The sequence below is a fragment of the Anarhichas minor genome, unplaced genomic scaffold (genome assembly GCF_050575085.1).
Source record: "Anarhichas minor isolate MPS153535 unplaced genomic scaffold, ASM5057508v1 ptg000007l, whole genome shotgun sequence".
Classification (NCBI taxonomy): domain Eukaryota; kingdom Metazoa; phylum Chordata; class Actinopteri; order Perciformes; family Anarhichadidae; genus Anarhichas; species Anarhichas minor.
Window position 1 is genome coordinate 3,069,376 of NW_027466453.1, and position 12,000 is coordinate 3,081,375.

The 12,000-nt window shown below is 41.6% G+C and overlaps 1 protein-coding gene across 1 annotated transcript; it reads right to left on the reverse strand.

Annotated features, from left to right (window-relative positions):
• Nucleotides 1-2,367: 2,367 nt before the first annotated feature.
• On the reverse strand, nucleotides 2,368-11,961 carry spdl1 (spindle apparatus coiled-coil protein 1). The gene is made up of 14 exons (XM_076082812.1): nucleotides 11,217-11,961; nucleotides 10,055-10,216; nucleotides 9,599-9,775; nucleotides 8,671-8,865; nucleotides 8,352-8,501; nucleotides 7,688-7,786; nucleotides 6,945-7,055; nucleotides 6,705-6,845; nucleotides 6,414-6,520; nucleotides 5,221-5,341; nucleotides 4,236-4,302; nucleotides 3,928-4,065; nucleotides 3,671-3,734; nucleotides 2,368-2,902 (listed from the first exon to the last, which is right to left on the reverse strand). The coding sequence occupies exons 1-14, from the start codon at nucleotides 11,388-11,390 to the stop codon at nucleotides 2,785-2,787; spliced, it is 1,824 nt and encodes a 607-aa protein (XP_075938927.1). The 5' UTR covers nucleotides 11,391-11,961; the 3' UTR covers nucleotides 2,368-2,784.
• Nucleotides 11,962-12,000: the final 39 nt, after the last annotated feature.

A 12,000-nucleotide genomic window follows, 5' to 3' on the forward strand; every position in this document is an offset into this window, starting at 1 on the left:
TGTCTGTTGCAGGTCACAGTTCTGGTAGAAAGGGTCCAGAGGACCGAGCGGGGCTACCTCTCCCCTGTTTCTGCTCTGTATGCTAAGCTAAGCTAACCTCCATCCATACTCCTCTCATCTAACTAACTGGAAAAAATAAGAAAAAAGATTTAACATTTCCCAAAATGCCGAGCTATTCCTCTTAGCTTGAAGTCGAATCGTACAATGCTGAGGCGACATTTGGGATTTCCTTCATCAGTTTCGTCTCGTCATTATCTTCATTTAATAATTACATATATATACAGTATATGTCAGCTGAACAGTGTCCTCGTCAACTGCACGTTTTAAATTAACACCAACAAAATGACACTCAAAGGTTGTGAGAAGCTCGTCTTTTAAAAGTAAAGTCTAAAATAAGAATTGTAAAATGTATGCGCACTCAAAAGCAGGACTGTAGTCAGCATTATTTCCCAACATAAAGGTCTCAGTGATGTTTCTCCAGTTCTAAAGTTTCGTTGGAAAATACAGATTACCATTTTTTGTGTGAACAATTAGTCGATTAATTCATTAGTCAATCGATTTGACTGATTTGGCAACTATTGTATGTATTAATAACCAATTATTGAGGTTCTTAAGCCCGAAAAGCGTAATTTCAATGTAATAAAAAGTCATAGTATAGTTTGTTGAAGAAACCAAAAAGCAAGTCATTGTAAATATGTTTAAAAAAGTCATGATGGCCTAAGTATAGCATGCCAAACAAGTAAACAAAGAAAGTCAGTATAGTATGATAAAACATTGTTAAAATTCTATAGTATAGTATGTCAAAAGAAAAGTTATAAAAAGCATGCTAAAGTATTGTTTTGAATAAATTATGAATAAGATAAAGAATTAGTCATAAGTCAAAAAAATCCTGCTGTAGTATTTCATGAAAAAAATAGTATATTATCTTGTGAAAGGTCTTAGGAAAGTCATAGTATAGCATGACATAACGGTCATAGTATAATATTTAAAGTAAGCCATACTATAGTTTTTTTTAAAAGTCATAAAAAAGTGATTGAAAAAGTCAAAGTACAATATACCAAAAAAAGTCATAGTAAAGTATGTTGAAAAAAGTTAAAAAACGTCATACTATATGGTATGTTGAAAAATTACTTATAATAATAAGGTCAAAGTATAGTATTTAAAAAAAGTAGTCAGTATAGCATGTAGAAAAAAGTCCTAAAAAGGTCCTAGTATAGCACGTTGAATAAAAGGAAAATGAAAGTTATGATACAGTATGTGTGGGGGAACAGTCACAGTATAGCGTGTCGAAAAGTCAGTGAAATGCAAATTGGGTAATCTTTTCTTCCAATCAGATCAGTGAAACGTGCCACGCAAACAAAACATAATTAATAGAAAGACTTATTATTATTAAATGTCTTAACTATTATACACCAAATAATTCAGTTCAAAACAGTCTTACGGTCTTAAATCCATCAATTGACTGATTCCCAATCTCAGGTGCAGGTGAGATTTGGGCTGTAGTTCCCATACAGTACACAAGATGCAATATAGTAGCATTCGAATATGAATTTGCAAACAGACGGCTTAACAATGTTAAAAGAATAATTTGTGGAGTTACTTGCAACAGTTTAACCTTTTGTTGCGACTTGTTGCATGTATGATTTAAAATATCTGCAAAGCAATAGACAAAATGTGTTTTTTGTAATATACAGTGTTATTTCATTACTGCTAATGCGTCATAATGTCTGGAGTTTTATGAAAACACGATGAACGCTGGACTAGCAAATAGTGAATTCATAAAAGGAGACATTATCTGCCCTTGAGAATAGAATGCTGGATGGAACTGGGTCACAGCCGGGTTCTACAATGATGCAGTAGAACATGTTCCCACACTCCAATAGATCAGAATGTTGAGGTATCATCTTGTGTATAAAGCCAAGTGTCTGTGCAAAGGAACCTCAGTATCTTCAACAACAGCTGGACAGCTCTGAGGCACTGAGGTAGGCATTAATTGGCAGATGTCGACAACACGTTACATATTTAACTTGTTCCTACAGCGTTTCACTGAAATGACGGAACAGTTATACCGTATGTAACCTACCCGGTAAGTAATAGTGATTTTGAGTCCAGGTATGTCGGTTCAGTGGTGGAATAGTCTGTAACTGAGTGCATTTACTTCAAGTATTGTACTTTAGTACTAGCATACTTCCACCACCACTGGTAGGTTAACAGAGCAGAGCTCACTGCAGGCTTCCGGTGTGTCCGATGTAGGATGCTGTGGTAAGATACGCGCATCAAACTCCCAAATCCTTCCTTGAATATCAAACTGTTCACATTGATTATTTACTTAGAGTAGAATAAAACAGAGCTTAGAAAGGGAAATGTAGATACATCTTTATTTTAAAAATATTATGACATTTATTATAGTCGTCATTATATACATATGAAATGTAACTTCTGCATTTAACCCATCCCTAGCATATTGGGATATATATCCCAATATGCTAGATAGATAGAGAGATATATATATTTCATTGCAATTTCAAGTAGACCAAACTACACATCATGGAATGTATTTAAGATAACTCTTATTATTGCAATCTAAACAGGGAATTGAAGTCAACAGATTAATGTTCATGAGTTTTGGAAAACAGAGAATACTGTATCATGCAAACAACTTGTAATACTGTAAGATTTAAATATATTGACAGTATAGAGCAAATACAGTGACGTCAGCAGAAGGATGGAAATATAGAAAATATATTTCAAAGAAAGCAGTGTGTACACACACACACACACACACTACTGCTGAGCACACTGGTTCTCCATAGTGGTCTGGGAGCTGACATGGATCACCTCCACTGTTTGTTGCTTTCTTCTCTCCTCTATCTCCTCGTCTTTGGATACAGTCACAGGAGAGCTGAGGATCACACACAAACCATCACTCATGAGATAGAGAGAGAGAACATATACACGACTGTTCATTTTAACACCCGTTTGTCATTCGTCTTCTTACTTTTGGTCTAGATCTATAGTATTTCCCCACCAAGTAGGAATGTATACGTTGTGTTTCTATTGCACAACTTCAGTCAACAAAATAAAAATTGTGATCATTCTCAACAGTCCCTGTTCAGCTTCATCATGCGCACAAGGACACACACTCTTCCTCACGCCTCAGCTCCTCCCAGCAAGGACGAAGGAGCTGAAGCTGCCAAATGAGAAACTTTGTTCTACCCAAGACTGACTTAGGCAAGTACTTCAAACGGTGTGCCACATGTGGAGTGGCGGCATTTATACGTCATGTTTGATTTCATAAGCCTTTAATTGGCTGTAATTCATTGAGTTGTAATTTTGGGAAATCGAGATGTTAATGAATATTTCTTTCAAATATCTGTCGATAAAATAAACAGCGCTTGCGTGTTATGCCAAGTATGACGATGATGTGGTGTGTGTGTGTGTGTGTGTGTGTGTGTGTGTGTGTGTAGAGAGAGTCATCGCGCAGTCAAAGTCCATGGACCTCACTGGTGTCTCTGAGGCGAGCACACGTGACCAACGGTGACACAGAAACATACAAACGGCTTCATACAGAATCAGCGGCACAACACTGAAGCCTGATGATGAACTTATTTAAGTGTTCTGTACGCTTCAAAGGCCACTGAAGGACCCGACACCGGGCAGGTGTACTGACCTGGGAATGGCAACAGGCTCTTCTCCACCGATCTTCACACACTTGGCAGGTGGTGCCTCAGGCTCTGAACCAAAAACATAAAATGGCAAAGTGATTAACGGTGCTACCACATCACAGAACATATATAGTGTATAGTGTGGATAAGTACCTCATACAACCCCCACGTCAATGTGTACTGTGTGTTCGTTTATGTAGAGCAACTGCACTCAATTCTAATCCACATTTGCCTCCTGGAGCACCAACTCCAGTGAACACACCTTGTGCGAAGCTCACTGCCTTAGCCGTACGATGAGAGCCCGCCTCAGGATGTGCAGTCTTTGTGACATCAGAGGAGGGTAAGGTGTCCACAGGAAGCTTCTCTCTCCTTCTCTTCTGGATCACATTCTTTTTGGCATCTAGACACAAACATTGCCAGAGGCAGCAATGTCACAGTCGTACAATAACACAAAATGTACGCGCGTCCATGTCATTACGAGCAACCGGTCTCTAAAGTTCCATCCATAACACCAGCGACGCGTAGGTCGTGACCAATGAGCAGAAGTGGGTTTGGTGTTCATCTCATTACCTTCCGGTTCATACTTGTGCTGCAGCTCTTCTACTCGTAGCTGCAGTCTTATGTTGTCACCCTGAGTCTGCAGCAGGGAGCAGAAATATACAAAGTGTTTCTGTGACTCACGGTTATGTTTGCATGTCGCGATTAGTTCATCATCGTTAACAGCTACCATAGTCACCGACTACAGCTTAGAGCTGCAGCAGTGCTGGATGGGCATTATTACTTCTGACACTTCCCAAGTTACCATGTTTCAGTGGTTGTGTTTTGTAATATCATATCATGGATCTTTGTGTATGTAGCAGACAGAACGGACTAAACATGTTCACTGTGCTGCTCATGACTCAAACATGTGCTCACAGTTCACTGAACTACAACGCTGCTCTCTCTCCTTTTGGAAATCCCTCTCTTTGCACTTTACTACTTTAGACTACGGAAGCCTAGAGGGTCAAGTGAAATGGAAACATTTCTGGTAATCCATTTTCAAAGTCTCATCTAAGTTTTTGTTGCAAAAACAGACGTTTTTTGATGCGATTTTATTTTTGTAAGGATAAAAGTGTTAACAAGAGACTGAAGTGCACAACTAGCCTATGGTTTAAATAGGATTTTGCATTGCTCTTTGAACACAAGTTTTGTAAATTAAACTCGCCTGGAAGAAAACATGAATGCATGTATTCCTATTTTGAACACGGGTAGTGGCGTACTTCAGCCTCTTGTGGCCGACATGAGTATTACAACAACAAACACACAATTATCCTGTTTTTACAAATGAGAAAAGAATAACTTACAAAAATGATTCTGGGAAAAAAAAAAAATGTACCCGACTTTTATTTTAAGGAACTTAGAGAGTATTTGTTTTATTACTAAAAAAACAAATTAGTTTTCTTCATAATGTTGTTATATGAATATCTATTGGATGGTACTAGTGGGGCAAGTGTTGCTTCCGGTGGCATTGCTCAGTGAGCGTTGGGTTCAGAATGTACGCAGTTGGAGCCGTTACCTGTTTGAGAAGACGCTCCGATGAGAAGAGCTTCCTCTCCAGCGCTAAAGCTCTCTGGCTCTCCGACAAAGACTTCATCCTCTGCAGGGAGAGCTCATCTCCCTGACGCTCTGCTTCCTTACTGACGACGCACACAAGAGAAGAAGAGTTCAGGTTAACCAGGGAGGGGGGGCAGACAACCAGCTTATTCAAGTTTGATCCAGTGCCACCGTATAGTTTTGCATCAAGGCAGTTTCAAATCACTTCTCTAGGCTCGGGGTATTATGTTTTAAAAAAGGGATTTAGAAATGATGATCCGATGGTAGGATTTCAATAGTGTCAAAAATACAAATGCTGCAACTTTGCTGCTGGACTTGGGAATCAGCTGTAAAACAATATCGTAACATTAGATAGCTAGAAATATCAGCATACTAGCTTTGTTTCGGCTGGTTATAAAGAAAAGCTCTGAAATACATTGAAACTAAGATAAAACAATGTTATCATAATTCTTTGGCCTTCATTAACGTGTCACTAACAGAGCCACTGCAGATGAAGTGTTCAAAATCATGGACACTGACTTTAATCTGAGATGGGAGAACTGTGTGGGGATTGGCACAATGTGCACACTGTATGATACGCTAGCATCTAGACAGCCGAGTCCCCAGCTGTACGATGTAATTCAAGACAGTAAACTACATCAAAGGCCACATTGTTTCGCGCTGTGCGAGTAAATTGGATCCCGTGAGTCGGTTTGTTTTACAGCGACAGTCACGCGGGAACGTTTGATCCAAAATGTTGGAATTGCGGGATGATATCAGAATGACATGAGAGAAAGATGGGGATGAAGTTTCTCACATGTGTAATAATAACTTCCTCAATGTTTCAAATGAATTCTAAAGGACATGTAGGTGTTTTTCTTTACACAAATACTGAACTGTACAGTATACCCAGGTGAAATGTCGGGAAGGTATAGAAAAAAGAAAATACCACCCAAGCCTAGTGTACACCATTCTGTGTGTCGTCTCTGCCGTCCTCTTCTTTGTGGCAATTTATGAAAAATACAAGTTTACCAGACTACAGTGGTCTTTAAGCGTTGAAGAGTTTTGGTAGCTTTAAATGTGACTGCTGAGTCATCGATGTAATAAACCAAACTGTTTGATAAAGTGAGCTGCAGTTCAACCCGAATGACTTGAGGCACGCAGACTTGAACTCACACAGAGTTGTTGAGCTTCATTTTGAGCAGGTCAGTGTAGTAAGTTTCATCTCGGCTGTCACCACCTTCTGCTGGAGCCGGATTGGCTGGCTGAGACTTCAACATCATCTACACACACACACACACACACACACGCACACACGTAATAATAATCCAGGTTTCAGATAATAGATTATATTAAAACAGAATTTGGGTTATCATTACGAGACTTTTAGAAATACTTTGTTGTTGATGAAGCTTAAATATCTCCAGAAGTTCTGCACAGCATCTGTACATTGTTTTAGGAGCTCACCTCTACCTTCTCAAGTCTCTGCAGTTTAGTGATGAGGTATTGGATCTCTCCATTCTTCTCAGAGAGCATGGACTGGAGTCTCTCCAGCTGAGCGGGATCAGCCCTGGAACCCTGGAGCTGCATCAGAGTGGCTATCTGGACCTGCACAAGACGTCCACTCCGTCATTCATGTCACAAGCAAAACGGGACATTGTTCATAGCCGGCGTATTCGTCCGAGTGCGCTCCACAACACGCGGTACCTTCATGCGCTGCAGCTGCTGTTTGCTGAAGGCGTGTTGTTTCTGCAGCGACAGATACTGGACCTTCATACTGATGAGCTGTCTCTCCATCTGACTGCGCTTATCCTCCAACTGCAGCAGAACAACACACAACATTTAGCACACTGATTTACATGGGGTCCTAATGTGCGCTCTCTTCAAAGCCACCAAAGACTCTGCCGCTCTGACTCTGTCCATAACAGTTAACTACATATACAGATCACATTATAATGTTGTTAATTATTCTAATACATTATAAATAACATTAGTTTGGACATAACGTGACGTCTGACATAGCATAAACTAGCAACGTTAGCATTGGCTAATTGCAGTCGGATTCAGACTCCTCGGTCGTTAATTAAGATTGAGTAATATTTTGAAACGGCTGCAATGAGAGTTCAGAGACAGACGAACCTTTAAACAGCTGGAGAGCAGTTGTCAGTTGAGCCGCTTAGCGGTGCAACTTCTAGCAAAACTCAAAAGACGTTAGCGGGCTAGCTACATCAATCTGAGGTTTACCGTCACAGGGCCGGAGGAACAACGAGGTTCTTCTGTTGTGAGATTGGACACATGGACACATGAACATGGACTAGCAGAGCTGGGGTCGAACCACCGATCCTCTGATTGAAGGACGACCCCGCTCTAAGCTATTTCGTTTTCTACGTCAGCAAACACAGAGCCTTCCTTGCCTGTCTACATCATTGGCAGCTCAGTTTGGTTTTTACCTCTGCGAACAGAGAGTTCCCTTTGCTGTTGGGATCTTGGGCCTGCTGCAGAACCTGGTCCAACTGGATCTGGAGGTCTCGGTTCGCATCGCGACATTTCTGCGGAGACAGAGAGACATGAGCATCCAGACATGGGAGACAAAGAGATGCACAGACGGCGTGTTCACATGCAATCGCAGTAAGTGGTCCGGCTACACTCGGATGAAGGGGGAGATCATTTCACGGAGTGTGTAGTGTTGAGGTATCCACCACAAATGTCTGAGACACACTACACCTGGTCTGCTACATATGTAATCATATGTGCTTCTATGTTCACTGATGGAAAAGATAAGTGAATCAGTGAATATTGGGTCTGACCTGATGATTGTCAGAGCATAGGAAACGGGTTGTAAATGCAGAAACTTTGCTTTTGAAACTGCTTTGAAGTGCAATGGGAGAGTAGAGAAGGTTGTGCTCGTCCTCGTTTCCTCTAAAGCGACTGAAGTCCAGGGGTGTCCCGAGGTCTACCACTATTTTAAGACATCAAGTATTGACCGTCAGCAGTTTTTTAGTCCAGTCAATGTTGGAATCAACCTTCAGCGGCGTGTGATGATAAGACCTGACGGCCTAAAGCATATTAACGTGCACACGAGCACAATAAGGACCACAGCTGATGTGTGTTTACCTGTAATGCATTGAACCAGGAAACAGCCTCCTTCTCCCGCTCCTCTTTCTCCTCAGTGCTTTGCTCCAGGCGGCGCTGCAGGCTGCTACTGGTCAGCTCCAGCTGCTGCCCTTTGTACTGAGACTCCTTCAGCGTCTGCTCCAACTCCACCTGGTAGACGGGACTCATTAACACAGGATGGGAAAGAGCAGCAGATTACAGTACAAGAAGTTAAAGGCTGCAGAATGTAGGCGATTAGGATTACATTCTCACTGAAGAACGGTACAAAGGCAGATTAACTCCAGATAAGCCTGGTTTCTCCAGCTCTGCTCCCGCTCACCATAATGCTCTCCAGCTCCATGTACTTCATCTGCCCCTCCAGCATCTCAGATGTCATGGAGCTCTGGGTGTGCTCGCTTAAACCTCGCAGCTCCTCCGTCTTGTTATTCAGAGTCTCGGTCTGCACCTGGAGTTTGTTTTTCAGCTGTTGCTCACTCAGCTGGGATTCCTCCAGGGTGGACTGCAAACTCAGAATCTGGGACGACACGCAGGACAAACATGTTGAGCAACACCGCGGGGATCAGAAGGTTTGCCGTTAATTAACCTCGTCTGTGGCGGCCCGCCAAAGTGTGTTCTAGCCCATCGTAGGATCATAATCCACCGAAAATAATCCACGTTTGCGTTCTGTATTCTAAATGTTGCAGCTGGTTAAGTTTAACTACTTTATTTCCTTAATAATTAGGCTATACACACTACTTAATAAATCATAGTTTATTAGCTCATTTGTATTTTCTAGTAAGAGTGCGAATCTGCAAAGTAGCCGAACTAGTAACTAATATTGTCAAATGAATGTAGTGAAGTTAGAAATATCATATTTCTCTCTGAGATGTAGTGGACTAGTAGTGTCAAATTACATGAAATGGAAATACTCTTGTACAGTAGGCTACAAGTACCTCAATATTGTACTTAAGTACAATACTTAAATGTACTTAGTAGTAGTTCCTCCTCCTCCTCCATGATCAAACTTGCACGAGTAACACAAACTTGCTCTGCGTATGGCGTGAACACAGCATTAGAGGAATAGTTATGGATTTATGGATGGAGCAGTGGCGTATACAACACTAATGATGGCTCTACTATCACCAAGTGTGCCAGTAAAGCAAGACAGTGAGCCATCATCAATGTTATCAGCAACACCTGTGCTTTTCGTACTATGACATTTACTAACGTCTGCTGTGAAGACCAGACCAGACCGCAGCTCGTTGTACCTTCTTGCTGAGCTCCTTGAGCGCTGTGCCGTGGCTCCTCTCCAGGTGCATCTGTTGGTCCTCGAGCTGCCGCGTCTGCTGGTTCTTCACACAGTCGAGGTCCGACTGCAGAGAGTTCTGCATCCGGGTCTTTAACTCCACTTCCTTCTGAAGGGAGTACTTCTCTTGCTCGAGGGCCTTTGACAAATAAAAAAAAAAAAGGCGTAGAGGTTTGAAACAATTCAGAAGAATCCACAGACCGACCTGTAAGCAGCGCTCCAAGGCTATTCACTGCAAGCATTGGTGTGCTGATGTGTTAAACTAAGGGAGCACACCAGTGCAAAGGACTAGAACCAGAAGAGAATGTTCGACTGTTGACAGTTCTGTTCTGGGGTGGTTGCAAAGCAGCAACTACCGTCAGTTGTGTCATTTTGTCCGATTTGGCTAAATTGAGCCTCTGTGGTGCGGGCATCATACCTCCATAGCGTTGGTCATCTCCACCCTCTGTTCGTCCAGTCTGGTCTGCATTTCCATCTGCTGGTTGAGGAGATCCAGACCAGCTCGGGCGGCCTGCTGGACCTGCTCCTCTTTCTCCCGCAGCTGGCTCCTCAGGTGCCGCATCTCCTCTTCCGCCGCCATCTGGAGAGTGGTGAGTGGATAGGGAGGCTTATAAAACCTTTGTGCTTCCGGTGAAGTGCTCTCTGCAACCCAGCATGGGCCTCACACATTAAAGGGAATGGAATGATTTGGTGAATTTGTCACATTTGAGGGGAACACTTACCACTTTGGTGAGATATATTACATATTTATTATTTTAGAGTTGAGCTTCATTAGTCATTTGGTCAACTCAGTGTAGTATTTCTATTTAAGTATTTGTATTGTGTTTTATCTTTCATAGATCAGATGGTCGTGTTCTTGTGGAGAGGGTGCAAAGACCAGAGGGGGGGTCTCCCTGTGACGTCACGCTCCCACAGGTTACAGATTCACTTTTGGTGCTCGTGATTTTGGTTTTAAGTGTGCAACTATATTCCTTTTTATCTGAGGTAACGTTATGAAATCTGCGTAAGTAAGTATTTTGTGACGTAACGTTACACATAATGTATCAGATCAGCGTCATTTTAACTTCGTGGCTATGTGTACGTGCAGGTCTGCAGCACACAGATACTGAAGCGTTTATCCAATGAACGTTAACGTTGTGTGTAGCGAACGCTGTGTCCTAGTAACTGCACGTTAAATACAGTAGTTAGCCCCATCAAGTGTTAAAGTAGCAGCCCTGAAAAATAAGCAGCTGAAAAAAAAAACACACAAGCTCGCTAGCTAAATGGTTATTGACTCCAAGATAGCACTACGTTAGCACCACTAGCTAAGTAACACAACGACACCGGCAGTTATATGGACCAAAAAGCTAATAAACGTTAACGCTATAACATTAGCGTTAGCTAACGTTAACCATTTTATCAACAACAATGGCGCTTGAACTAACCCCGGCTCGTTTTTCATCAGACAGAACACTGTTCACATGAGGAAGTCCCTTGAGAAGGGCGACCAAGTAACTCTGGAGATCATTTGTTAAATTGGTAAAGACAATGGCTATAAGTATAACAAATGAATGCATTTAACGTTAGCTGCCTAACGTTACCTTTCCACTGATCAGGTCAAACCGCTTCAGGTTTGAATTCAGCTCCCGTGAACTATCGCGAGACGTGGCTTCACGTGCCCTGATTGGCCCAGCAGGGGCCAGTGATAAATAAGTCTTCTTCTTCTTCTTCTTCTTTTTTATTTTTTGGCGGATGGCATCCAGTGAAAGGTGCATTACCGCCACCTACTATATTGGAGTGTGGATCCGATAACCTATCCTTTACAAAACCTAAAACAAACAACAACAACAAAAACTAAACTAAATAATATAAAACAAAAAACAAAATAAAACAAAACCAAAAAAAAGGAGTTCTCCATTTCAGAGACTTAAATTATTTTGCTCAATGCTGTTTCTTTCACATATTGTAGTATGTTTCCTGCCCCCAAGGTTAATGCATCTTTTAGATTGAGTTCCTCCACTCCCAGCCTCCTCTTCAACCTGTCTCGCCAGTGAGAATTTCTGGCAATGACATATGATATGGTCTACAGATTCTGGTATTTGGCAGTGCTCACATAGTCCTGTTGGGTGTTTATTTATTAGTTGCATTGTTTTGCTCAGCCTTGTGTGTCCAATCCTCAGTCTGGTTAATATGTTTTCTTCTGTGGTGCTTCTGTGGCAAAGGGTACCTCCCTTTGCCAACTTATTTCTGAACAGCATAAAGATGTCTTCCTGTGTCTCCTACAACTGTGCTGCCATTCCTTAATAATATTTATTTTGATTATTGATTTAGCTGCTGCTTTGCTGAGTAAAATGTCTGTCTTGTGCTGACTTCCTAAAGCTTGTT

Excerpts from the sequence above, each read along its gene's own strand:
- spdl1 (XM_076082812.1), bottom strand. The coding sequence starts at position 11,390 with ATGCACCTTTCACTGGATGCCATCCGCCAAAAAATAAAAAAGAAGAAG. Across the intron at positions 6,521-6,704 it reads AGAGACTTGAGAAGGTAGAG|ATGATGTTGAAGTCTCAGCC; the intron begins GTGAGCTCCTAA and ends GTGTGTGTGTAG. Across the intron at positions 4,066-4,235 it reads GCACAAGTATGAACCGGAAG|ATGCCAAAAAGAATGTGATC; the intron begins GTAATGAGATGA and ends GTTTGTGTCTAG.